Raw genomic sequence first — 26,293 nt, 5'->3', positions numbered from 1 at the left:
CAAAGAACAAAAAAATATTCTTTTTAGAAAAATACCATAATTATTTTATGTGAAAATCTATATAAAAAACATTATTTTGCGAGCGTAACTTTTTCTTTATAAGCACCTTATATGACTGATAAACTGTTAAGGACATAATTGTTAATTCATTAGAGTTGATATGTTTCCAAAATTGAGAGGAAATTTGAAAATTGAATACCCTTTCAATTCAATTTTCAAAAAGATATCAGCTCCTTCAATAATTGAAGGACGATTTTGATCATTTGCTCTTAAAACAAGTATGCCATGGAGAAAAAAGTTACGCTCGCAATCTGAAATAATAACTATCATATAAAAAAATTAAATTTCTAATTTTTTACTCTATAGATATTATTGGCCATTTGTGTAATGCATTAAAAGTTTATGTCATATGCATACATTTGGAAGTATGGGAGACGAGGGAAATTACTTCTATGAGGGACTAGGATTTTTTAAAAAATTTCTCTATCGGACTCACCATTCAATTCTCGAAAAATTAAAAAAAATCAAAAATAGCTAAAATGTATTATGCATAACAAATTTTAATTTACACGGTATTTTTTGAACTTCATGACATGAATTTTCTTTATATTATTTTTTTTTTTGGATTTTCTATGATTTATTGCGATAGGCTGGAACAACATTGTAAGTGCAATGATATCATTATTAGAGAAATCTAAAACTTCAGGCATTCAGAACTCGCAACCACAAAATATTTCATTTGCTAAGTAAGTAAAGTTGATTAAGTTCGACACTTAGCTTTTATACGTGAAACAAGTGTGTATTGTTATTTCTTGTTTAAATTATTGAGAAAAAAAATATAAATTGTAAGAGAGAAACGATACTGATTATTGAAAATAATATTGAGGGTAGCTGCAGATTTCTTCATTAACATGCCGGAAATTTGTTAATCTTGGTTTTCTATCATAAAAATCTGTCGAAGAATTCTAAAAACGGAGATATGAAATAGAGATCATGTAAATCTAAGAGTATTCCTGTCAGAAAAATAGACTAACATGTAACCCTTTTTTTGTCATAAAACACTTTTTACCACTTAGTCATACAGATGATCATTAAATTTAAACGAGCACTTTTTGTCAGAATTTATTCTTTTACAAAGACAGAAGATTTTAGTATTATTTAATATTAGTGCTGTAGCAAATTCAAAAAACGGTTGAAAATTCAGTGAATTTTTGAATTCACATTTTTTCGACATTTTCTTGATATATCCCATGCACATAAGAACAAGCTTTGATACGCTTAAAAAAGCATATTCATATGAATTGTTAAAGAAATAAACAAATTATTATAAAAAATTGCACTTATGGGCAGTTTGAGATATATAATTTATATATAACATATATACAATCCATAGACAAAGTGCAATAAATACAATGTTGTAGAAAATTACAGCAGAGAAATACTGAATTTCGATATTGAAGGATAATAAGAATTCTTCTAAATGTTGTATTTTTTATAATTGATTGATTTTTTTTTTACTATTTCATTAATCTTTTTAGAATAATAATTATTTTTTAATATATGTGCTATTAAAAATTTCAAATTTTGACTAATATATCTAAGTTATCTGAACGAAACATTTAGAAAATATCATACTTACATTGAAATAGCAAGTAGAGCATATTAATAGCAAGTTTCTTGGCTTTATATCTATCATTATTGTTGTTTGATCAAACAAAATTCACTCTATTATATGGTGTCAATTAATTAAACAATTTTTAATAGTTATTTATTTAGTGCGAATAAGTGCAAACTCATAAATGAATAACTTAATAGTAAAATGAATTATCTGATATAAATCTCACATTTTGTCCATCAGAAATACTTTAATTGCATACGCATAATTATTAGTTAATACGTCTGGAGTGTCAATAATAAACAATCCCACAACAAGTAAAAAATTCAGATTTTATATTAAACTTATTTTTTCCTAAAAGTTTTCTCAAATACTATATATTACATATGGTGGATAAAATAATAGTAATATTGTAAAAAATTAGATAATTTTTTTATTTGAGAACCTCTCAAAAGTTCATTCAAATTTATCAATTGTTTCAGTTTGATGTATATTCATATTCTGGAGCTAAAACTTTAGCAATCATGACAATATCATATTCTCTTTCTAACTACGCAATGTAAGGGTATCCTTAATTTCTTAGCATCTGTTATATAACGGTAATTTTATTTCTGTAGTTTCTGAATTAAAGATATTCGCTAAAATGTTTGTAAACTGTTTTGAACAGTGTGTAAACGTTGAATCCGGAACTCTTACGATTTCACCGTCTTAATAAAAGGCATTGCACATGGTGTAGTGCTTGGTCAAATCTTTTTGGATTATTGATTCAACATATATTTCTAATGCTTCATAAACAGACCTATATACGGTTGTTATATCTTTTTCAATAATTTCACCGTCCTTTATAAACGGCATAGTACATGGAGTTTAAAATGGGTCAAACTTTTCATAGTCCTTCCATGTTATGTATTTCTCAGTATTTCCATCAGTGATAACAATATATTTGTCAGTAAGTGTGAGAGAGTATTGACCAAAATATAAACGTTTAGCTCTGTCAGCTTCATACGCATATGCAGCTATACTCATATTTTAATGAGAAATAAATGTTGTTCTATTTGCAAAGTACAGACCCAAACGAATACGGGACAGTAAAGCTACAAACAAACTTAGGTCTACAGAATGAGGCGCTTGCATTCAGACATGGTTGACTTCAATACTATCGCTTCATTCGTTATAACAGATGAAACAAGGAAACAATAAGATATACCGAAAAAATTGACAAAACATCAAAAACAGGGAGGGTCTCAATTTTTATTACTTATATTATTTTACAATATTTATATAAATACTCTATAAAATATTTTACTTAAAAATTATACCTCAAATTCAAATATTTTAAAATTTATTTACATAATTATCTCAAAATTATATTTTTATATATATTTTTCATATGTATAAATCAATATAATCTATATCAAAAAAAAAAAAAAAAAAAAAAAAAAGGTAGTGGGGCTTCCAGGGCTGCGCCCCTTCTAGCCCGAAGATGTTTAGTATAAATGAAGTTTTATTCGGAAAATTGTTAGTCTTCTGGTGTGAATTCGGAGGATCTTCTTGGGTAGAGTTTTGTATTTCCTCCTCCTCTTCTTTTCTTCCTCCATTGCTTCTGGGAAAGCCTTTTTCTGGTCGAAAACATTATAAATGTGTTAATTGAATGACACATTATATCTTTCTTTGCGTTCGCTCCTGACAAAGAACTTAGTTCCAGGAATACAGAAGACTTCTGTGCGTTGGAAAAGCTGATGTCCTGGAACGAATTTGGCAATTAGAGACTTCTTTTTTCCGAATTGTTCAGGAGTTTCCATGACGACAGTAACAAAATCTCCATCTGCGAGGTCTTGTTGTTGTTCGGAAAGGTAAAGAGCAATGATATGAATGGTTGCTGCGTTGAATTCGAGAAAGTCGAATTCAAATTGTGTTGTCGTATAACATTCAAACCATTTTTTACAGTTGTCTCCGAACTCGTCACGTATTCATCTTCGTCATATCCGTAACTAAAGACTTGGAATTCAGCAATCTCTTGTCGAATGACCGTTGCATGTAACGAGGAAGATTTTGACGAACTTGGTTATAAAGTTCTCAACATTATAAGCTTAGTAAATGTTGGAAAATACTGAACTAAGACATCGCTAAGCTCAATTGGATTTGGAATTGTCTTAGTAAGTTCAATTGAACTAGCAATTGCTTTGTTCAGAACTTCACAGAACTGAGTATTGTATGTAGCGTCTGGTTGTGTTTTTTCTTCGGCGTCTTTGAGATATTTAGAGCAAATTTGTTGAAGAAAATTCTCTTAATTCGTTGTTAGATTTTTGGTGGTTATTCTAACCGCTGTGCCGGTTCTTGGAGGTGTGGGCTTTGGCTTTGGTACGGTTGAGAATTGTTAATGTTTGAATTGTGGTTAACAGCGTTGGCTTCCATTAGACAAAAATAAACTGTTTTTCAAATAAGAGTTTGAGATGAACCGTTTTCGTCAACGGAGACTCCCTCTATTTTTTATTTTATTTAATAGTTACCGTTGGAAAACCGTTCCATCTCAAATATTGAATGAACTAAAACGTTTTTTGTTTTCTATATATACTTTTTTGTCCAACGGGAAAACTTTTTACACAACGGTTTTTGAGAGTCGTCGCTGTTGACTTTTTTGTAGAGCACTCAAAATAGTATAACTTTGTCCGGACAAATAAGGGTCTATCGTCGCTACAGGAAAAGTTACGGGCGTTCCAAGGAAGTATACTTTGAGAAGCCTTTCCCCCTTATAGAATGAGATAGGACGGTATTTTTACAAAACTGACAACAACATTTGACCGAGTAGTTTTTGTGCTGAACAAAAAGTGTCATAAAACATCTGTCAAAAACCGTTTTTTACTTCACTTAAAATGCACGTAAGTACGTAAGAATATACGTAAGAGGAAGAGAGCATTGAAACATCCAATAGTAAAACTAACACCACAACAACAGTTGCAACAACAAATTATGAATGACCCCACTATGTTGCAACAAATGTCAAGCAACCCTATGCTTTTTAAACCGAGTTATGTGTGCACAGAGTGGAGGTTTAAGAGCGGCACTTTTAGCGAAAATGGCAGGCTATGGTGGAGCTGCAGACGGAACAGCTATAACCCTCAAAGTCAAATGAATTTGAGTTCACCAAAAATCAAATAACAGATGTCAAAAAGTCAAACATAGACATACAGAAACAAAATAAGTGAAAACGAAAAAAACTAGAATATGACAGACACACAAAGAAACTCAATGAGTTAAACGTAGAGAAAAAGAAGAAAGAAGAACAACTGAAAGAACTAAGTACAGAGGAATATGCGAAAAAAGTGTCAGAAAAAGCAGCAGAAGTAGCAAAAATGGAACAAGATGTTATAAATTTGAAAAACCATACTACTCGATATAAAGTACTGAAGATGAAGAGATAAAACAAAAAGCCCTGAAGACATATATGGATAGCGATGAGTATAAAAAAGAAGTTGAAGCAAATGTAAAGGCAGAAAAACTTTTACAGTTGCAAAACCAAACCGTACAGTATGAAAACTTAGCACAAGAAAGTAAAAATAACGACGCAGCCATGCAAAAGGCAATGAAAAGCGCAGAATATATAAAAGCTAATAATGACTGGTTAGATGCCCAAGCCAACGCTAAAGCAGCCCAACTTATAGGGTCAATAAGGACAAAAAATACAAGCGGATGAAACAGTTCAAATGAAGCTTTAATGAATGCTGACTTTTAAGAACGCTCTTCGAAGCTTTCATAGTAAGGTGAGAACTAGTGAACGACTTCTCATCTGGGAAGAAACTGAAGTCTGAAGGTTTCGACAAAGAGTTAAGAGAAGTAGCACCAAATATGACGAAAATAACAGATGCAGCAACGAGACAGGCAGTTCAAAGTGCCTATGACGCCGTTAGAGCAACTGTTGTGGAAAGTCAAGAAAAAGAGTTTACAACAGACCAAAACAGACCTAGTAAATGCTTTCTTAAGAACGAAAAGTCAGGTAGGACATTATGCTGCAGATGGAACATATGTGCCAGCTGGTGGAACTTATATACCACCAACCCTCCAAGAGAAGCACCTGCACCAGGACTACCTAAAACATTTACATCGTCACATGGACACAGACCACAGGCATGCACCAAAACCAACAGTTCAAAACACTGCACCACAACCAAACAGTTCAAAACACTGCACAACCAACAGTTAAACACTGCACCACAACCACCTCACAACCAGCACAGCAACAACCACAAACAGAAGCAAGAATAAAAAGAAGTAGAGAACAAGGAAACCAAGAATTCTTAAAAATGCTTAAGGAAGACTATGGTTACCCAGATACTCTTGATTTAGTCAGATATATATTAAGAATCAATAAGAAATACTGACCCGAACTATATTAGCTTTATGGTTCAGCACCACAATGGGATATATTTCAAACCTGGAAAAACTACAGCTCGCTAAATATTTTAATACATATCATCCAAATGACATGGATGAATTTACTCCGAGATATTTGGTGTCAGAGCTAAATGATAATTCAACTCTCTTCATGAAAACGCGTAAAAAATAGAGACGGAACGAAAGAAGAAGGTTATGAGTCCGGATGACTTAGATAGGGAACTTTTAAAAACGGTCTCGGAATATGAAATGCCACATGATGTACAAAAATCCACAGGAAGAAGTTCAGATACAACCAGACATAGAAATAGTTCAGCAACAACAGCTAGAAGAGCCTGAAGGAAACAAACAAGTCCCTCCTTTGGAAACTAACTTCACAAGAACTAGATGAAGATTTGGAACAGCCGAAAATCTTGACCCTCAACAAGAGTATGCGGAGAATATGGAATCTTTCCAAGAGTCTAAGAAAAATTCAGCTGAACTAAGTAGAAGAATATCGAAAAATGTTCGCCGACATACAAAAGACTCCAACATCAGAATAAATATCCACATAGAAATGGAAGTACTGGAAAGATAATGTACACAAATACAACAATCCTTTTACTTACGAGCATATAACGTTCAATCTTTGGATGAACTCGGTGAAAATAAAAGGTTAAATTTCAACAAACATATAGAAATGAAAATTTTTAAAGTCATTGAAACCTAGCCAATATGGAAACAAACCTACTTTTGTTTCTGCACGATGGAACTACAATGAGATGGGGTCATAAAGCTAATCCGGATAGGTGGTTCAAATATACAACCACAATTCCAAGAAGTTGTAGACGCAATGGAATGAATGGTGAACCAGATGTAGCTGGTATTTTCAGCGCGGCTTTAATGCCATTGAAAGATATGAAACATGCAGATATTTTGGACCAGTATGAAATGAACATGGCTGATGGAAATATAACACCTGACGTTCTAGAACATTATTCTCAAATAACACAGAACCATAGAGATGGTATATTTTGGTGAAGAGTTTAGAAAGAAAGTTAGGGAGATAGAAGGAAGAGAACCTATTGTACATGACCTTGCAAACGAAAGTTTGCAAAATGTCATAAAAACTTACTTTGCAGACAATGAACCGAGAGGATGAATTATTATAAAAACTCAATACAGTACCAAATAATATATATATATATAAAAACATGTTCCTTGACAAAATAAAACCCACTACAGAAATAAATGACGCAAGACTGAAACATGGGTAAAAGCTTTCCCATTCACAAAAGAATTTTGTGTAACATGGAAAGAAAACCAGAATGGCTACAAAAACATATATTTGGAAACGAGCTTATTCCATATATGGACAAGCTCTGTTTGAAGAGCTTGAACCGGAAACTCAAAAGAGTCATGCAAACAATACGCGAAGACTCAAATACAAACTATGACAAAATCTTTCTAGGATATAGGTTACCTGAGTACCAAGCCCAAAGGCAAAAAGGACATGGGAAATTTACAACATACTAGGTGAACATGAGGCAAAGATGCAACAACTTGAAGCAGAGGGCAAGTTACCAAAAAGCAACCAAAGAAGAAGAGTAGAACAAAATAAAGCTTGGTACGAGTGGGTTCTATTATGATATATAAATCCAATATCTATATTTTACACCATATTGAAATGTACGCCGCTCAGAATATAACGCCAACAGTTTTGGATGCCATGAACGGAAATGTTTCCGAATGGTTATAACGAATGCGACAATGCCATTTAGAAGGTCAGAAATAGTTCCTGGAACTTACGAATATACAACTGCTGTTTTCTTATGGAAACGTAGGTGAGTTTGGAGAAGGTTCTTCAACAACAGTAGATTTGCTTGCGACAGGTTTCATATTATTTCTATTGACAAATCATTCTTATACGTGAACAAGACATTGAAATAAAACCTTCTGCCAAGTTGTCTGACAAAGAAGGTTGCAATGGAATTTTCTATGTCGGATACAATATGCTCCAGAAGTTTTCATGGGATATAAGATATATTCTAACTCTGACTTAGTTCAAACAGTAACATGGGCAAACTATGAATGGTTCGCTTTGAGAAACTCAGTACAACCACAAGCTAGAGAACAAAAAGACCAGTATGCAAATATTGAGAAAATAAGAAGACTTGACCCTAACGTTCCAGGAGTTTATGTTAACCTTTCTGGTTCAGATGGAACTGCTGCCACTAAAGTAAAACTGAAACTTTAGAGTTCCTTTGTCATCTTTCCTCATCTTCAAGTTTTTAAGATACTTGCCAACTGGGCAGGAAAAATTTCTATCGAACTTACTCCAAGCAAAAATAACTTAGTCATTGCACCAACACAAGACCCATTCACTCTTACAGAAGTATGTGGAACAAATAAAAACGTCATTCGCCGATCTTAAAGATAAGGTTGACTTAGACTTTGGTTTCCAAACTTCAACAATGAAGTAAACTATTATTTCAATGCTGCTGGAACTGCTTGGGACCCAGTTAAGTTCACATGCAAAAGTTTGAATGCAAGAGAATAGAAAGCAGACTTGCAGTCTATATGTTGGACCCAGATATTTCAAATGCTTAGCTGCCAAATATATTGCAGTTTCCACTTATGTTCCCTATACACCAAATATCTGTCAAAGACTTTGCAGTGAAGTTGGAAACCAAAGTGCTGACCCAGGTGCAAGAACAGATATTGCCTTAACAACTGCAATGAAACATGCAGATACTATGTTTGTACTGTTCAGACGAACTATAAATGACTATTCTTGTTTCTACAACCCGGTATTAAATATCATATAAACATAGATGGCAATATTATCCAAGAGAAGAATATTCTACAGTTGAGGATATGAGGTCATACAACTTGACATTAGATGCTATGAACTTAACAACAACTTCACAACAACCATAAACCTGAAATGCAAAGTTCTATTATGCCATATGTGAAAGTATGGACTCATACAGGAGGTCAAAAAACTCAATATACAAATGGAGACCGGTTCAAACTTTTGGCTTGGCATTCCATTTGCTGACTCAGAAGACTTTATGGGTGGTATTTCAACTGTTGGTACTGTACAAATACAATATACTGGTGACAGAGACGGTCCAGATGAACTGAGAGCAAAGAAGTTTACAAAACCAATAGCACTTTTCACGGAAGATGCCTTTTTGAAGATTCGTTCGATGAAACCTGCTGGGGCTCCTCAGATTGGCATAACGACAGCTTCCATCGAGCAGATTTTGGCAGCAGGTCAGTAAGTTGTTCTTGAACTGACTTCTCTCCGTCAAATATTGACAGTACGCCAGTTTTGACATATAATATTGTAAGATAAACTTTCCTTTAGAAATATCTGTAAGTTTTGAAGTTTAATTTTTGTCTGCTTCAAGAACTTTCACCATTTCAGTTATACCAACTTTCTTTGCTTTATGAAAAATATTTAGGTTCAGCAAATATTGCTATTCTATAACATTTACCATTGTTTGTATAAAGAACTATTCTGTCAATGTATTTGTATTGTTTGTGTGTGTAAACTTTGTTCTGCTTCAATTCGAAGAGATACTCGAATACGTCCATCTTTTTATTCTAAGTAAAATGTCATTTCCGAAAATAGAAGCGTGAGTGTTTCAAAAGGTTTAATGGCGGTGGCAGATGTGAAGTTAAATTCACCAACTCAAACAAACAGTCAAAGTGTTGTTGTCAATGTCAAAGACAGAGATGTTGAAGTGGGGAAACCATACGAGGACGAAGATGGTATAACAATTGTTCCTGTAAAAGAACAACCAACATATCCTGAAGTTAGCAGAGACTTAAGTTCTGTTGCAGATATTCGAAACGACTACCAACAACTGAAAGACAAACTTCAAACTCAGGAGAAGATTTGTCAAGCTTTAGGTATAATGTTAAACTTGGTCGAACACAACCCTGTAAAGGTGAGCTCCTATGTCATTGCACCTCATGAAGTTTTGAAAGAACTATTGAAACTTTTGACAGAGGCAGACGATATAAACATCAAAGAAATAGAACCCGACATTAGTTCGTGTGTGTTTCATATAATGTCATTGACAAGTATTACGTTATGAAAGAGGGTGAAACGTTGAACTTAAAGTATAGTTTCCCAGACGTCATAAAAATATTTGACGACCACAACATTTCATTAAAATTTATTTGCTAAGTAAAATGTCAAAACTTCTTGAAAGATGTTTGAAGAAAAATAATAATATAGACTTCTATTTCATGTAAAGGACTTTACACACTTTTGAACGTATGAAAGACCCTGTTTGTTTGTCGTGTAGACAAAGGAAAGTTTCTATGTCTTTACAAATTATTGAACTTCTTAGACAGAGAACTTCAAGAAACGCCATGTGAAAGTTTTGATGAAGTTCTTCTCCACTTTCAGAAAAACTTTTAAATATATATAAATGGCAGAAGATATTATGGTTTATACTATTACGACTAAAAACCTGAGTCATATAATTCTATAACAACAAACTTACAAAGTCCTCAGGACGATATTGTAAACTAACCTTAACACAATGACGACTAAAGCTGTTTTGCTCTTTGACACCAGAAGACTTTATTGTTGTGAATGGTAAAAAATATCCTTTAGATCTTACTCAGATATACCACCAAAAGGTTTTTGTTGACTTATTTAATACTTTTAAGGACGGGTGTAACATGTGCTGCACTAGAGCAGGTTTCATTTATTGTGGATGTCCGACTGAGTTTACTATTAACAATATGAGCTATAATACAAAACTATATTCTGGTTTTTACTACAACAGTTCCTCTATAACAGGAAAAGGTGTCATACAAGAATGTCTGTTCCATTGACTTTAAGTAAACCTATTTTATAATATTGTTTCAAACTTAGGTTCAAAGTGCTATTCGAATGTCGCACGAAACTACTATGACAAAAGATACTCATGCGTATAAAACAACACATTTCTCTGCTGGTTTGCTATTGTTCATTCGAATGCAGAATTTTCAACCTTAGTGAACTCAAACACTTTGGCAAGATTATACGTTGACATTAGTGACGCAAACTTTGTTCCTGTAAATTTTATGTCTATGTATGTCAATGACGGCAGAAGTTTTCGAATTGGAAGATGCAACTGGTGAAAAGTATGTATTACAAGAACAACTTCAACAACAAATAGCTCAAGACAACAAATGCAACAAATGGAACAACAAAGTCAAGAATATAAAAAAATATTTTTTTATTTTTATAAAAATGTACAGAATAGATGTTTTCAGATTTTTATGACTTCCAAGCATTTCAGAAATATGTTCCATTTCGAGACTATAACAAAGCAGTCCGAGAATTTTGAACGTTTAGTCATTTATGTGACTCTGCCCAGAATGTTATGTTATGAAAGAATGGGGGATGTTGTCTTTAACAAACCTAAACGAACAATAGTTTCGAACAAGAATGTAGACAGAAACTTAAAGAAAATAAAAGTCGTACAAGTTGGCATGAAGATGTTAGATGCTTCGGGATATCTTATTGTCAAAGGTAGAAGATTTTCAGTTCGACGGTATAAAGTTCTATACACCTTCTCCAAAACTTCTATTCTATCTTCACTGGATTATAAATATGAACAAGTAGAATGGAAAGAAATATATAGAAGCTTGGTTAGACATGTCAAAGAAATTATATGCAGTGGGAAACGAAAAGGTTATGAGTATAATTTATGTGGTTTGCAAAATCTTACAACATCCAAGTGCTAAAAATGAAACTGCTGTCTCATTATATTTGGAAAAACAAAGGAACTGGTTAAGATACTTCTTTTACAGATATCTTATGCAAACTGTTAGAAGGGTTATTCGAATCCGAATATGACAAACTTAGAAACATCTTGTGCAAGTTTAACTCCTCAATAGAGAGTATGAAACTATAGTTTGCAATGTGAACTTCATGATACTAGACTACAACACATGCAGTGTTTGTAATTCGGATCCTTCTGTTGCATGAGAGTCTTTATAACGACACAAAGTTGGAGTGTGTAGTGAAAGAAAATCTTTATACGTAATGATCGCGCTTTCTCGCGATATAATGTTGGAATTTCATTTATCGCTTTCACTATGTTCGATGAGTTTAGAAAGTTCTGAAGAAGAGTATGTATTGTCGAACGTCAGCGATTCTCATATGGACGATATACGAATATTTTGACACATTACGCAGATCTTCTGAAATAAAGTCTATATTATTTTTCTTCAAACATCTTTCAAGAAGTTTTGACATTTTACTTAGCAAATAAATTTTAATGAAATGTTGTGGTCGTCAAATATTTTTATGACGTCTGGAAACTATACTTTAAGTTCAACGTTTCACCTCCTTTCATAACGTATATCTTGTCAATGACATTATATGAAACACCACAGCAACTAATGTCGGGTTCTATTTCTTTGATGTTTATATCGTCTGCCTCTGTCAAAAGTTTTCAATAGTTCTTTCAAAACTTCATGAGGGTGCAATGACATAGGAGCTCACCTTTTACAGGGTTGTGTTCGACCAAGTTTAACATTATACCTAAAGCTTGACAAATCTTCTCCTGAGTTTGAAGTTTGTCTTTCAGTTGTGGTAGTCTTTCGAATATCTGCAACAGAACTTAAGTCTCTGCTAACTTCAGGATATGTTGGTTGTTCTTTTACAGGAACAATTGTTATACCATCTTCGTCCTTCGTATGGTTTCCCCACTTCAACATCTCTGTCTTGACATTGACAAAACAACACTTTGACTGTTTGTTTGAGTTGGTGAATTTAACTTCACATCTGCCACCGCCATTAAACCTTTTGAAACACTCACGCTTCTATTTTTCGGAAATGACATTTTTACTTAATAAAAAGATGGACGTATTCGAGTATCTCTTCGAATTGAAGCAGAACAAAGTTTACACACAAACAATACAAATACATTGACAGAATAGTTCTTTATACAAACAATGGTAAATGTTATAGAATAGCAATATTTGCTGAACCTAAATATTTTCATAAAGCAAAGAAAGTTGGTATAACTGAAATGGTGAAAGTTCTTGAAGCAGACAAAAATATAACTTCAAAACTTACAGATATTTCTAAAGGAAAGTTTATCTTACAATATTATGTCAAAACTGGCGTACTGTCAATATTTGACGGAGAGAAGTCAGTTCAAGAACAACTTACTGACCTGCTGCCAAAATCTGCTCGATGGAAGCTGTCGTTATGCCAATCTGAGGAGCCCCAGCAGGTTTCATCGAACGAATCTTCAAAAGAGCATCTTCCGTGAAAAGTGCTATTGGTTTTGTAAACTTCTTTGCTCTCAGTTCATCTGGACCGTCTCTGTCACCAGTATTATTGTATTTGTACAGTACCAACAGTTGAAATACCACCCATAAAGTCTTCTGAGTCAGCAAATGGAATGCCAAGCCAAAGTTTGAACGGTCTCCATTTGTATATTGAGTTTTTTGACCTCCTGTATGAGTCCATACTTTCACATATGGCATAATAGAACTTTGCATTTCAGGGTTTATGGTTGTTGTGAAGTTGTTGTTAAAGTTCATAGCATCTAATGTCAAGTTGTATGACCTCATATCCTCAACTGTAGAATATTCTTCTCTTGGATAATATTGCCATCTATGTTTATATGATATTTAATACCGGGGTTGTAGAAACAAGAATAGTCATTTATAGTTCGTCTGAACAGTACAAACATAGTATCTGCATGTTTCATTGCAGTTGTTAAGGCAATATCTGTTCTTGCACCTGGGTCAGCACTTTGGTTTCCAACTTCACCTGCAAAGTCTTTGACAGATATTTGGTGTATAGGGAACATAAGTGGAACTGCAATATATTTGGCAGCTAAAGCATTTGAAATATCTGGGTCCAACATATAGACTGCAAGTCTGCTTTCTATTCTCTTGCATTCAAACTTTTCGCATGTGAACTTAACTGGGTCCCAAGCAGTTCCAGCAGCATTGAAATAATAGTTTACTTCATTGTTGAAGTTTGAGAAACCAAAGTCTAAGTCAACCTTATCTTTGCAAAAGTCGGCGAATGACGTTTTATTTGTTCCCACTACTTCTGTAAGAGTGAATGGGTCTTGTGTTGGTGCAATGACTAAGTTATTTTTGCTTGGAGTAAGTTCGATAGAAATTTTTCCTGCCCAGTTTGGCAAGTATCTTAAAAACCTGAAGATGAGGAAAGATGACAAAGGAACTCTAAGTTTCAGTTTTACTTTAGTGGCAGCAGTTCCATCTGAACCAGAAAGGTTAACATAAACTCCTGGAACGTTAGGGTCAAGTCTTCTTATTTTCTCAATATTTGCATACTGGTCTGTTTGTTCTCTAGCTTGTGGTTGTACTGAGTTTCTCAAAGCGAACCATTCATAGTTTGCCCATGTTACTGTTTGAACTAAGTCAGAGTTAGAATATATCTTATATCCCATGAAAACTTCTGGAGCATATTGGTATCCGACATAGAAAATTCCATTGCAACCTTTCTTGTCAGACAACTTGGCAGAAGGTTTTATTTCAATGTCTTGTTCCACGTATAAGAATGAGTTGTCAATAGAAATAATATGAAACCTGTCGCAAGCAATATCTACTGTTGTTGAAGAACCTTCTCCAAACTCACCTACGTTTCCATAAGAAACAGCAGTTGTATATTCGTAAGTTCCAGGAACTATTTCTGACCTTCTAATGGCATTGTCGCATTCGTTATACCATTCGGAAACATTTCCGTTCATGGCATCCAAAACTGTTGGCGTTATATTCTGAGCGGCGTACATTTCATATGGGTAAAAATATAGAATAGTTGGATTATATATCATAATAGAACCCACTCGTACCAAGCTTTACTTTGTTCTACTCTTCTTCTTTGGTGTCGCTTTTGGTAACTTGCCCTCTGCTTCAAGTTGTTGCATCTTTGCCTCATGTTCACCTAGTATGTTGTAAATTTCCCATGTCCTTTTTGCCTTTGGGCTCTGGTCGCCCAACTCAGGTAACCTATATCCTAGAAAGATTTTGTCATAGTTTGTATTTGAGTCTTCGCGTATTGTTTGCATGACTCTTTCCTGAGTTTCCGGTTCAAGCTCTTCAAACAGAGCTTGTCCATATGGAATAAGCTCGTTTCCAAATATATGTTTTTGTAGCCATTCTGGTTTTCTTTCCATGTTACCAACAATATCTTTTGTGAATGGGAAAGCTTTTACCCAATGTTTCAGTCTTGCGTCATTTATTTCTGTAGTTGGTTTTATTTTGTCAAGGAACATGTTTTTCAATACTAACATTTCATTTGGTACTGTCCATTTGAGTTTTCTTAAATATTCATCCCTTCTCGGTTCATTGTCTGCAAAGTAAGTTTTTATGACATTTTGCAAACTTTCGTTTGCAAGGTCATGTACAATAGGTTCTCTTCCTTCTATCTCCCTAACTTTCTTTCTAAACTCTTCACCAAATATACCATCTCTATGGTTCTGTGTAGTTCTTTGAGATAAATGTTCTAGAACGTCAGGTGTTATATTTCCATCAGCCATGTTCATTTCATACTGGTCCAAAATATCTGCATGTTTCATATCTTTCAATGGCATTAAAGCCGCGCTGAAAATACCAGCTACATCTGGTTCACCATTCACTTCCATTGCGTCTACAACTTCTTGGAATTGTGGTTGTAAGTTTATGAACCACCTATCCGGATTAGCTTTATGACCCCATCTCATTGTAGTTCCATCGTCTGCAGAAACAAAAGTAGGTTTGTTTCCATATTGGCTAGGTTCTGAATGAACTTTAAACAATGTTTCATTTCTATATGTTTTGTTGAAATTTAACCTTTTATTTTCACCGAGTTCATCCAAAGATTGAACGTTATATGCTCGTAAGTAAAAAGGATTGTTGTATTTGTGTACATTATCTTTCAGTACTTCCATTCTATGCTGGATATTTTCATCTGATGTTGGAGTCTTTTGTATGTCGGCGAACATTTTTCGATATTCTTCTACTATGTCAGCTGAATTTTTCTTAGACTCTTGGAAAGATTCCATATTCTCCGCATACTCTTGTTGAGGGTCAAGATTTTTCGGCTGTTCCAAATCTTCATCTAGTTCTGTGAAGTTAGTTTCCAAAGGAGGGACTTGTTTGTTTCCTTCAGGCTCTTCTAGCTGTTGTTGCTGAACTATTTCTTCCATGTCTGGTTGTATCTGAACTTCTTCCTGTGGAGTTTCTTGTACCTCATCTGCTGGCATTTCATATATTCCGAGACCGTTTTTAAAAAGTTCCCTATCTAAGTCATCCGGACTCATAAACCTTTCTTCTTTCGTTCCGTCTCTATTTTTTACGCGTTTCATGAAGAGAGTTGAATTATCATTTAGCTCTGACACCAAATATCTCGGAGTAAATTCATCCATGTCATTTGGATGATATGCTATTAAATCATATCCCTTAGCGAGCTTGTATTTTCCAGGTTTGAAATTATATCCCATTTGGTGCTGAACCATAAAGCTAAATAGGTTCGGGTCAGTATTTCCTTCCTTGAACTTTCTAATAGCTTCTTTATATCTGTCACTAAAGTCAAGAGTATCTGGGTAACCATAGTCTTCCTTAAGCATTTTTAAGAATTCTTGGTTTCCTTGTTCTCTACTTCTTTTATGTCCTTGCTCTGTTTGTGGTTGTTGCTGTGCTGGTTGTGGAGGTGGTTGTGGTGCAGTGTTTTGAACTGTTGGTTGTGGTGCAGTGTTTTGAACTGTTGGTTGTGGTGCAGTGTTTTGAACTGTTGGTTTTGGTGCATGCCTGTGTCTGTGTCCATGTGACGATGTAAATGTTTTAGGTAGTCCTGGTGCAGGTGCTTCTCTTGGAGGGTTTGGTGGTATATAAGTTCCACCAGCTGGCACATATGTTCCATCTGCAGCATAATGTCCTACCTGACTTTTCGTTCTTAAGAAAGCATTTACTAGGTCTGTTTTGGTCTGTTGTAACTCTTTTTCTTGACTTTCCACAACAGTTGCTCTAACGGCGTCATAGGCACTTTGAACTGCCTGTCTCGTTGCTGCATCTGTTATTTTCGTCATATTTTGTGCTACTTCTCTTAACTCTTTGTCGAAACCTTCAGACTTCAGTTTCTTTCCAGATGAGAAGTCGTTCACTAGTTTCACCTTACTATGAAGAGCTTCGAAGGCGTTCTTAAAGTCAGCATTCATTAAAGCTTCATTTGAACTGTCTTCATCCGCTTGTATTTTTGTCCTTATTGACCCTATAAGTTGGGCTGCTTTAGCGTTGGCTTGGGCATCTAACCAGTCATTATTAGCTTTTATATATTCTGCGCTTTTCATTGCCTTTTGCATGGCTGCGTCGTTATTTTTACTTTCTTGTGCTAAGTTTTCATACTGTACGGTTTGGTTTTGCAACTGTAAAAGTTTTTCTGCCTTTACATTTGCTTCAACTTCTTTTTATACTCATCGCTATCCATATATGTCTTCAGGGCTTTTTGTTTTATCTCTTCATCTTTCAGTACTTTATATCGAGTAGTATGGTTTTTCAAATTTATAACATCTTGTTCCATTTTTTGCTACTTCTGCTGCTTTTTCTGACACTTTTTTCGCATATTCCTCTGTACTTAGTTCTTTCAGTTGTTCTTCTTTCTTCTTTTCTCTACGTTTAACTCATTGAGTTTCTTTGTGTGTCTGTCATATTCTAGTTTCTTTTCGTTTTCACTTATTTGTTTCTGTATGTCTATGTTTGACTTTTTGACATCTGTTATTTGATTTTTGAGTGAACTCAAATTCATTTGACTTTGAGGGTTATAGGCTGTTCCGTCTGCAGCTCCACCATAGCCTGCCATTTTCGCTAAAAGTGCCGCTCTTAAACCTCCACTCTGTGCACCAATAACTCGGTTTAAAAGCATAGGGTTGCTTGACATTTGTTGCAACATAGTGGGGTCATTCATAATTTGTTGTTGCAACTGTTGTTGTGGTGTTAGTTTTACTATTGGATGTTTCAATGCTCTCTTCCTCTTACGTATATTCTTACGTAGCTTACGTGGCATTTTAAGTGAAGTAAAAAACGGTTTTTGACAGATGTTTATATGACACTTTTTGTTCAGCACAAAAAACTACTCGGTCAAAGTGTTGTCAGTTTTGTAAAATAACCGTCCTATCTCATTCTATAAGGGGAAAGCTTCTCAAAGTATACTTCCTTGGAACGCCCGTAACTTTTCCTGTAGCGACGATAGACCCTTATTTGTCCGGACAAAGTTATACTATTTTGAGTGCTCTACAAAAAAGTCAACAGCGACGACTCTCAAAAACCGTTGTGTAAAAAGTTTTACCGTTGGACAAAAAAGTATATATAGAAAACAAAAAACGTTTATAGTTCATTCAATATTTGAGATGGAACGGTTTTCCAACGGTAACTATTAAATAAATAAAAAAAAAATAGAGGGAGTCTCCGTTGACGAAAACGGTTCATCTCAAACTCTTATTTGAAAAAACAGTTTATTTTTGTCTAATGGAAGCCAACGCTGTTAACCACAATTCAAACATTAACAATTCTCAACCGCTAACCAAAGCCAAAGCCCCACAACCTCCAAGAACCGGCACAGCGGTTAGAATAACCACCAAAAAATCTAACAACGAATTAGAGAGAAATTCTTCAACAAATTTGCTCTAAATATCTCAAAGACGCCGAAGAAAACACACAACCAGACGCTACATACAATACTCAGTTCTGTGAAGTTCTGAACAAAGCAATTGCTAGTTCAATTGAACTTACTAAGACAATTCCAAATCCAATTGAGCTTAGCGATGTCTTAGTTCAGTATTTTCCAACATTTACTAAGCTTATAATGTTGAGAACTTTATACCAAGTTCGTCAAAATCTTCCTCGTTACATGCAACGGTCATTCGACAAGAGAATTGCTGAATTCCAAGTCTTTAGTTACGGATATGACGAAGATGAATACGTTGACGAGTTCGGAGACAACTGTACAAAATGGTTTGAATTTATACGACAACACAATTTGAATTCGACTTTCTCGAATTCAACGCAGCAACCATTCATATCATTGCTCTTTACCTTTCCGAACAACAACAAGACCTCGCAGATGGAGATGTTGTTACTGTCGTCATGGAAACTCCTGAACAATTCGGAAAAAAGAAGTCTCTAATTGCCAAATTCGTTCCAGGACATCAGCTTTTCCAACGCACAGAAGTCTTCTGTATTCCTGGAACTAAGTTCTTTGTCAGGAGCGAACGCAAAGAAAGATATAATGTGTCATTCAATTACACATTATATAATGTTTTCGACCCAGAAGAAGGCTTCTTCCCAGAAGCAATGGAGGAAGAAGAAGAGGAGGAGGAAATACAAAACTCTATCCAAGAAGAGTCCTCCGAATTCACACCAGAAGACTAACAATTTTCCGAATAAAAACTTCATTTATACTAAACATCTTCGGGGCTAGAAGGGGCGCAGCCCCTGGAAGCCCCACTACCTTTTTTTTTTTTTTTTTTTTTTTTTTGATATAGATTATATGATTTATACATATGAAAAATAATATATAAAAATATAATTTTGAGATAATTATGTAAATAATATTTTAAATATTTGAATTTGAGGTATAATTTTATAGTAAAATATATTATAAAGAGTATTTATATAAATATTGTAAAATAATATAAGTAATAAAAATTGAGACCCCCTCCCTGTTTTTGATGTTTTGTCAATTTTTCGGTAATTCTTATTGTTTCCTGTTTCATCTGTTATAACGAATGAAGCGATAGTATTGAAGTCAACCATTCTGAATGCAAGCGCCTCATTCTGTAGACCTAAGTTTGTTTGTAGCTTTACTGTCCCGTATTCGTTTGGGTCTGTACTTTGCAAATAGAACAACATTTTATTCTCATTAAAATATGAGTATAGCTGCATATGCGTATGAAGCTGACAGAGCTAAACGTTTATATTTTGGTCAATACTCTCTCACACTTACTGACAAATATATTGTTATCACTGATGGAAATACTGAGAAATACATAACATGGAAGGACTATGAAAAGTTTGACCCTATTTTAACTCCATGTACTATGCCGTTTATAAAGGACGGTGAAATTATTGAAAAAGATAATACAACCGTATATAGGTCTGTTTATGAAGCATTAGAATATATGTTGAATCATAATCCAAAAAGATTTGACCCAAGCACTACACCATGTGCAATGCCTTTTATTAAGGACGGTGAAATCGTAAGAGTTCCGGATTCAACGGTTTACACAGCTGTTCAAAACAGTTTACAAAACATTTTAGCGAATATCTTTAATTCAGAAACTACAGAAATAAAATTACCGTATATAACAGATGCTAAAGAAATTAAGGATACCCTTACATTGCGTAGTTAGAAAGAGAATATGATATTGTCATGATTGCTAAAGTTTTAGGCTCCAGAAATGAATATACATCAAACTGAAACAATTGATAAATTGAATGAACTTTTGAGAGGTTCTCAAATAAAAAAAATTATCTAATTTTTTACAATATTACTATTATTTTATCCACATATGTATATATAGTAATTTGAGAAAACTTTTAGGAAAAAATAAGTTTAATAAAAATCTGAATTTTACTTGTTGTGGGATTGTTATTAATTGACACTCCAGACGTATTACTAATAATTATGCGTATGCAATTAAAGTATTTCTGATGGACAAAATGTGAGATTTATATCAGATAATTCATTTCTACTATTAAGTTATTCATTTATGAGTTTGCACTTATTCGCACTAAATAAATAACTATTAAAAATTGTTTTAATTAATTGACACCATATAATAGAGTGAATTTTGTTTGATCAAACAACAATAGATGATAGATATAAAGCCAAGAAACTTGCTATTAATATGCTCTACTTGCTATTTCAATGTAAGTATGATATTTTCTAAATGTTTCGTTCAGATAACTTAGATATATTAGTCAAAATTTGAAATTTTAATAGCACATATATTAAAAATAATTATTATTCATAAAAGATTAATGAAATAGTAAAAAAAAATCAATCAAATTATAAAAATACAACATTTAGAAGAATTCTTATTATCCTTCAAAAAGTCAGTATTTCTGCTGTAATTTTCTACAACATTGTAGTTATTGCACTTTGTCTATGGATTTGTATATATGTTATATATAAATTATATATCTAAACTGCCCATAAGTGCAATTTTTTATATAAATTGTTTATTTCTTTAACAATTTCATATGAAATATGCTTTTTTAAGCGTATCAAAGCTGTGTTCTTAATGTGCATGGATATATCAAGAAAAATGTCGAAAAAAATGTGAATTCAAAAATTCACTGAATTTTCACCGTTTTTTGAATTTTGCTACAGCACTAATATTAAATAATACTAAAATCTTCTGTCTTTGTAAAAGAATAAATTCTGACAAAAAGTGCTCGTTTAAATTTAATGATCATCTGTATGACTAAGTGGTAAAAAGTGTTTATGACCAAAAAAGGGTTACATGCTTAGTCTATTTTTCTGACAGGATACTCTAGATTTACATGATCTCTATTTCATATCTCCGTTTTTAGATTCTTCGACAGATTTTATGATAGAAAACCAAGATTAACAAATTTCCGGCATGTTAATGAAGAAATCTGCAGCTACCCTCAATATTATTTCAATAATCAGTATCGTTTCTCTTACAATTTATTTTTTTCTCAATAATTTAACAAGAAATAACAATACACACTTGGTTTTACGTATAAAAGCTAAGTGTCGAACTTAATCAACTTTACTTACTTAGCAAATGAATATTTTTGTGGTTGCGAGTTCTGAATGCTGAAGTTTTAGATTTCTCTATAAATGATATCATTGCACTTACAATGTTGTTCCAGCCTATCGCATAAATCATAGAAAATCCAAAAAAAAAAAATAATAGAAAATTCATGTCATGAAGTTCAAAAAATACCGTGTAACATTAAAATTTGTTATGCATAATACATTTTAGCTATTATTGATTTTTTTTAATTTTCGAGAAATTGAATGGTGAGTCCGATAGAGAAATTTTTAAAAATCCTAGTCCCTCATAGAAGTAATTTCCCTCGTCTCCCATACTTCCAAATGTATGCATATGACATAAACTTTTATGCATTACACAAATGGCCAATAATATCTATAGAGTAAAAAATTAGAAATTTAATTTTTTTATATGATAGTTATATTTCAGATTTGCGAGCGTAACTTTTTTCTCCATGGCATACTTGTTTTAAGAGCAAATGATCAAAATCGTCCTTCAATTATTGAAGGAGCTGATATCTTTTGAAAATTGAATTGAAAGGGTATTCAATTTTCAAATTTCCTCTCAATTTTGGAAACATATCAACTCTATGAATTAACAATTATGTGCCTTCACAGTTTATCAGTCATATAAGGTGCTTATAAAGAAAAAAGTTACGCTCGCAAAATATGTTTTTATATAGATTTCACATAAAATAATTATGTATTTTCTAAAAAGAATATTTTTGTTCTTGAATATTAAAATGTATTGTAGTTTAAAAAGTTTTAAATATGTTGCTAAAATTTCAGGTTTATAGCTCATGTCTAGCATGACTTCTTCGTATGCGCAAAAAATCTGACACGTAAGGGTATCCTTAAATCAAAAACGACAACATTATTTACGTCACTTAATGATTTAATGACTTATATCATTAATATTCCTGCACCAACTACAGCATTTGATCCAAACTCGACGGTTTGCAGTGTACCTTTCATAAATGACAGTTCATTAATTGCTTTAAGGGATTCAACAGTAAATGAATCATTAAAGGCGTCATTAATGAAAATCATTGATTTTAACTCATTCACGAATACATATAATTCATTCATTAATGTTTTCATATGCTTCTAAAGAAGGTGAGCCAAAAACTATCGATAAAGCGTGTATGAAATAAAAGCATCAACGACGAAATTGAATTCGTTAACTTTTGACGGTGATAGTTTCGTTAATAACATAACATCGGGGAAAACAATTTTAACGAAAGAATACTTAAAATCTCATGTTAGTGAGTTCGTTGAAATTGAAAAAGAAGGTGGAATTAAGTTCGATCCACTGAATTTCATTTTCAGCTTAGCGAATGTGGGTGTTAGTTTCGCTGAATGGACAACTATACAGAGTGAAATAAATGCAATATGGACGTTTTTGGGTCAAAAGCGGGAATGGGTAAGCTTGTAAATGCAAGCATTAGGTGAAACAGGAAATTTTGTAGATGGTTTTAAAGACTTGTTTCAAATGTTTTAACAAACACAAAGAAATTATTTAGATATACCGTACATAACGGACGGATTTTCGAACAGATAGCAACAAAACCCTCCGGTTATGGCTGCGTTGATGATGGTTAGAGATATAAAACACACGTAACGACGGGAACGAAGAACATGAACAACAGGATACTGGTCGGGTTATTCGAGACATTAAAAACGTGTATCCTGAAGTTATTGATTTATTTAGAGGAGTTAATGATTCAATTTCAAAACATTCTATAACCCTCGATGAAGAGAATAAATTAACAGATTATATATTCGTCATTATTGCAGAATTAATGAAGAGAATAAATGAAAAAGGAATTGGTGATATCATTAATGTCAGCGATGTAATGATGAAAAGAAATTTTGATCATATTTACAAAACCGAAAACAGAATATAGTCTTTATGACGTAAATACCGAATTAATGAAAAAGATTAATGATAATAAGAGTTCTGGCGGAAGAGTTGAATTAGAAGTGAATGATGTTAATGAGAAATTAGCCGAAAAAGCAGACAAAAATGAGCTTTTAGCTCTGAGTGATAAAGTCAAGAACCACGTTCATTATATAAGTTCAGACGAACAGATTATAACGGACTACCATGGATATTTAACACGAAGTGATGAAGTGAAGACGGAAGACCCCAATGAAAGAAGATATAAATACATTCGTGCTAAAGGTTATGACATAAGCTGTACTGTACAGTATGATGTAGCTAAAGCACCAGAAGCATTTGGTTATACCGGTGAAATTTATGCCTCTACTTTCAATGTTAACGGTGTATTAGTTGAACCAAGATTTACTTTGAGAGTTAAGTCAAAAATAACGTTTGAAGATGCTATTAAAAGTAAAGCTGACAAAGTTGAACTTGAAGCAATGAACAAAGTTTTGAAATCTCATAAACACAACATCTCCGATATAAATGAACTTCAAGCTACATTAGATAAGAAAGCTGACAAAGAACATACACATAAATCCTTCACTACTGTTAGAGCAGACGACATAATATTGAACTATACCCTTGGTTCAAGTGCACCTTTAGAGAATCCAAGTACAAGCGTAAAAGATACACTAAACTCCTTAAATAGTAAATGTATGAACATTGAAGGTCATGTCAGAAACTTTGAAACACATGAACTACCAGCAATGTTAGATAAGAAAGCAGACAAAACAGAGCTTCAAACATTAAAGACTGAAATACTTCAAACATTATATCCTGTTGGTTCTATTTATACGTCAATGAACTCAACAAATCCAGCAAGTGTTTTAGGTTTTGGTGAATGGAAGCAGATTGTAGACAAATTCTTATACTGTGCTAGATATTCAAAGACGGCAGGAGGTTCGAAGAAAATTAAAGAAGCAAACCTTCCACCGCACACTCATACAGGAACTACAAACACAACAGGTAGTCATTCACATTCAATAACAAAAAGAGGTTATACAAATCTTGCAGCAGGTTCGGATAGACAGGGAATGAATAGATATGATATTTCAAGTGACCCAGTAGATTCAAGCGCAGGTATTTTCTGTGGAACCACAGGAAATCATTCACACACTTTCACAACAAATCCAACAGGCTCGGGTGCAGATTATATGCCACCATTTATGACTGTATTCGCATGGTATAGAGTTCATTGAACGCGCTTGAGCCTTGAATAAAATCTTTAACTTTACATAAATGAGCTTGAAAGAAGTATTCGAACAACATCCATGGAGGTCATTTAAGAAGTTCAATGAAGCTGCAAAGAGTTGGGGATTTACTAACAGAACTGAAGTGAAAAGGTTCTTTGACAAAAATGTTGTACATCAAACAAAAATAAACCCTTACGACTACTTTTTACCAATTTACTCCAACACTCCTGACGCATACCAATTTGACACTCTCATTCAAAGCAGAAAAGGAGGACATAAACCATTCCTCATCTTCATTAATGTTAACACTCGTAAAGCTTTTGCGTATATAATGAAAAATAAAGGAACTCGTGAAGTGTTAAGAGTTTTACAAAAGTTTGTAGCAGAACATAGCCCAAGTACTTTAACATCAGACCAAGACAGTGCATACCTCAGCAATGAAATCACAGATTTTCTCATTAAGCATAACATAACTCACTACACTACTGAAGACCATAACCATAACATACTCGGCATCATAAACCGCTTCATAAGAACGCTCAGAGATTTAAATCAAGAGCGAGACTTTACCGAAGAAACAATGAAACATTTTCTCGAAGTATATAATTCCTCAACACATTCTACAACAGGACATACACCAAATTCAATGACACAACAACAAGAAGAAAAGTATATACAAAAGAAACGAAGCCAAACACAAAATATCAGAAATTCAACACAATTTACCCTCATTCCTGGTACAAAAGTTCGTGTAGTTCTTGACGACAAACCGTTGACAAAGAAACGTTTAAGGTTAAGTAGAAACTATTATATCGTAGACTCTACGCAAGGTAATGGATATCTTATAAAAGCTGCTGACGACTCTATTGCGTTTTACCCTCGACATAAATTAGTTGAAAGTAGTAATGGCAAACTTGCTGAAACCATTGACGAAGCAAAGCGAGGAGTGGTTATTGAAATACTTGGCTATAACATAAACGATGACACTTATAAAGTAAGATATGAAGGAGGCGTTGAAGATGTTATACCATCTAAGAACTTGAGAGAGTCAAAGTCAACACATCTGGGACCATTAGAGCGGGAGTACTGGAAAGACAAAAATAAGCCAGAAAGAATAAGAAAATTCTTCTAAACTTTTTCATTAGATGTAAATCAGACATGAATGAGAACAGTCATGATATCATTAATGGTACCATTTATTTTTGTCATAAATTTACACCAAAAATATATTTTAGGTGAAGAGGTGAGATCTCACCCGTTTTTCACCTCTTTTCACCCTCGCCGCTAACGGCTCAGACCCTTTGCTCGTGAATTTTCATGAATTTCCTTAAGATAGAAAAAATAAAGTTAGTTTTATTTTTATTTATTTTTTTATTTTGTATGTAAAG

The 26,293-nt window shown here is 33.6% G+C and overlaps 5 protein-coding genes and 4 pseudogenes across 9 annotated transcripts, besides 5 other annotated features; 5 read left to right on the top strand and 4 right to left on the bottom strand.

Annotated features, from left to right (window-relative positions):
- Positions 1–2,754: part of a mobile genetic element that runs on past the window's edge.
- A 51-nt stretch (positions 2,755–2,805) lies between these two features.
- Positions 2,806–3,031: a mobile genetic element.
- A 240-nt stretch (positions 3,032–3,271) lies between these two features.
- TVAGG3_0601830 lies at positions 3,272–4,030 on the bottom strand (annotated as a pseudogene). The gene has a single exon. A coding segment is annotated over exon 1 (759 nt).
- A 3,697-nt stretch (positions 4,031–7,727) lies between these two features.
- Positions 7,728–19,499: a mobile genetic element.
- On the bottom strand, positions 13,916–14,781 carry TVAGG3_0601820 (protein of unknown function, DUF4106 family; the record flags this gene model as incomplete). Its single annotated transcript, XM_051239784.1, has 1 exon — positions 13,916–14,781. A coding segment is annotated over one exon (866 nt), but the record flags the coding sequence as incomplete, so codon positions are not given.
- Positions 14,848–15,282, bottom strand: TVAGG3_0601810 (protein of unknown function, DUF4106 family; the record flags this gene model as incomplete). Its single annotated transcript, XM_051239783.1, has 1 exon — positions 14,848–15,282. One exon carries the CDS (start codon positions 15,280–15,282, stop codon positions 14,848–14,850), a length of 435 nt encoding a protein of 144 aa, XP_051097607.1.
- TVAGG3_0601800 lies at positions 16,165–17,546 on the bottom strand (annotated as a pseudogene). The gene has a single exon. A coding segment is annotated over exon 1 (1,382 nt).
- On the top strand, positions 18,527–19,096 carry TVAGG3_0601790 (annotated as a pseudogene). The gene has a single exon. A coding segment is annotated over exon 1 (570 nt).
- On the top strand, positions 19,109–19,393 carry TVAGG3_0601780 (uncharacterized protein; the record flags this gene model as incomplete). Its single annotated transcript, XM_001293412.1, has 1 exon — positions 19,109–19,393. One exon carries the CDS (start codon positions 19,109–19,111, stop codon positions 19,391–19,393), a length of 285 nt encoding a protein of 94 aa, XP_001293413.1.
- Positions 19,500–19,728: a mobile genetic element.
- A 1-nt stretch (position 19,729) lies between these two features.
- Positions 19,730–26,293: part of a mobile genetic element that runs on past the window's edge.
- On the top strand, positions 19,891–20,373 carry TVAGG3_0601750 (organellar and viral DNA polymerase type B; the record flags this gene model as incomplete). Its single annotated transcript, XM_051239782.1, has 1 exon — positions 19,891–20,373. The coding sequence occupies one exon, from the start codon at positions 19,891–19,893 to the stop codon at positions 20,371–20,373; it is 483 nt and encodes a 160-aa protein (XP_051097606.1).
- TVAGG3_0601740 lies at positions 23,570–24,911 on the top strand (annotated as a pseudogene). The gene has a single exon. A coding segment is annotated over exon 1 (1,342 nt).
- TVAGG3_0601730 (integrase core domain containing protein family) lies at positions 25,003–26,037 on the top strand (the record flags this gene model as incomplete). Its single annotated transcript, XM_051239781.1, has 1 exon — positions 25,003–26,037. A coding segment is annotated over one exon (1,035 nt), but the record flags the coding sequence as incomplete, so codon positions are not given.

Source organism: Trichomonas vaginalis, chromosome II (assembly GCF_026262505.1).
Source record: "Trichomonas vaginalis G3 chromosome II, whole genome shotgun sequence".
Taxonomy (NCBI): domain Eukaryota; phylum Parabasalia; order Trichomonadida; family Trichomonadidae; genus Trichomonas; species Trichomonas vaginalis.
The sequence above is the reverse complement of the archived record's forward strand: the minus strand, read 5'-3'. Positions and strand labels throughout refer to the sequence as shown.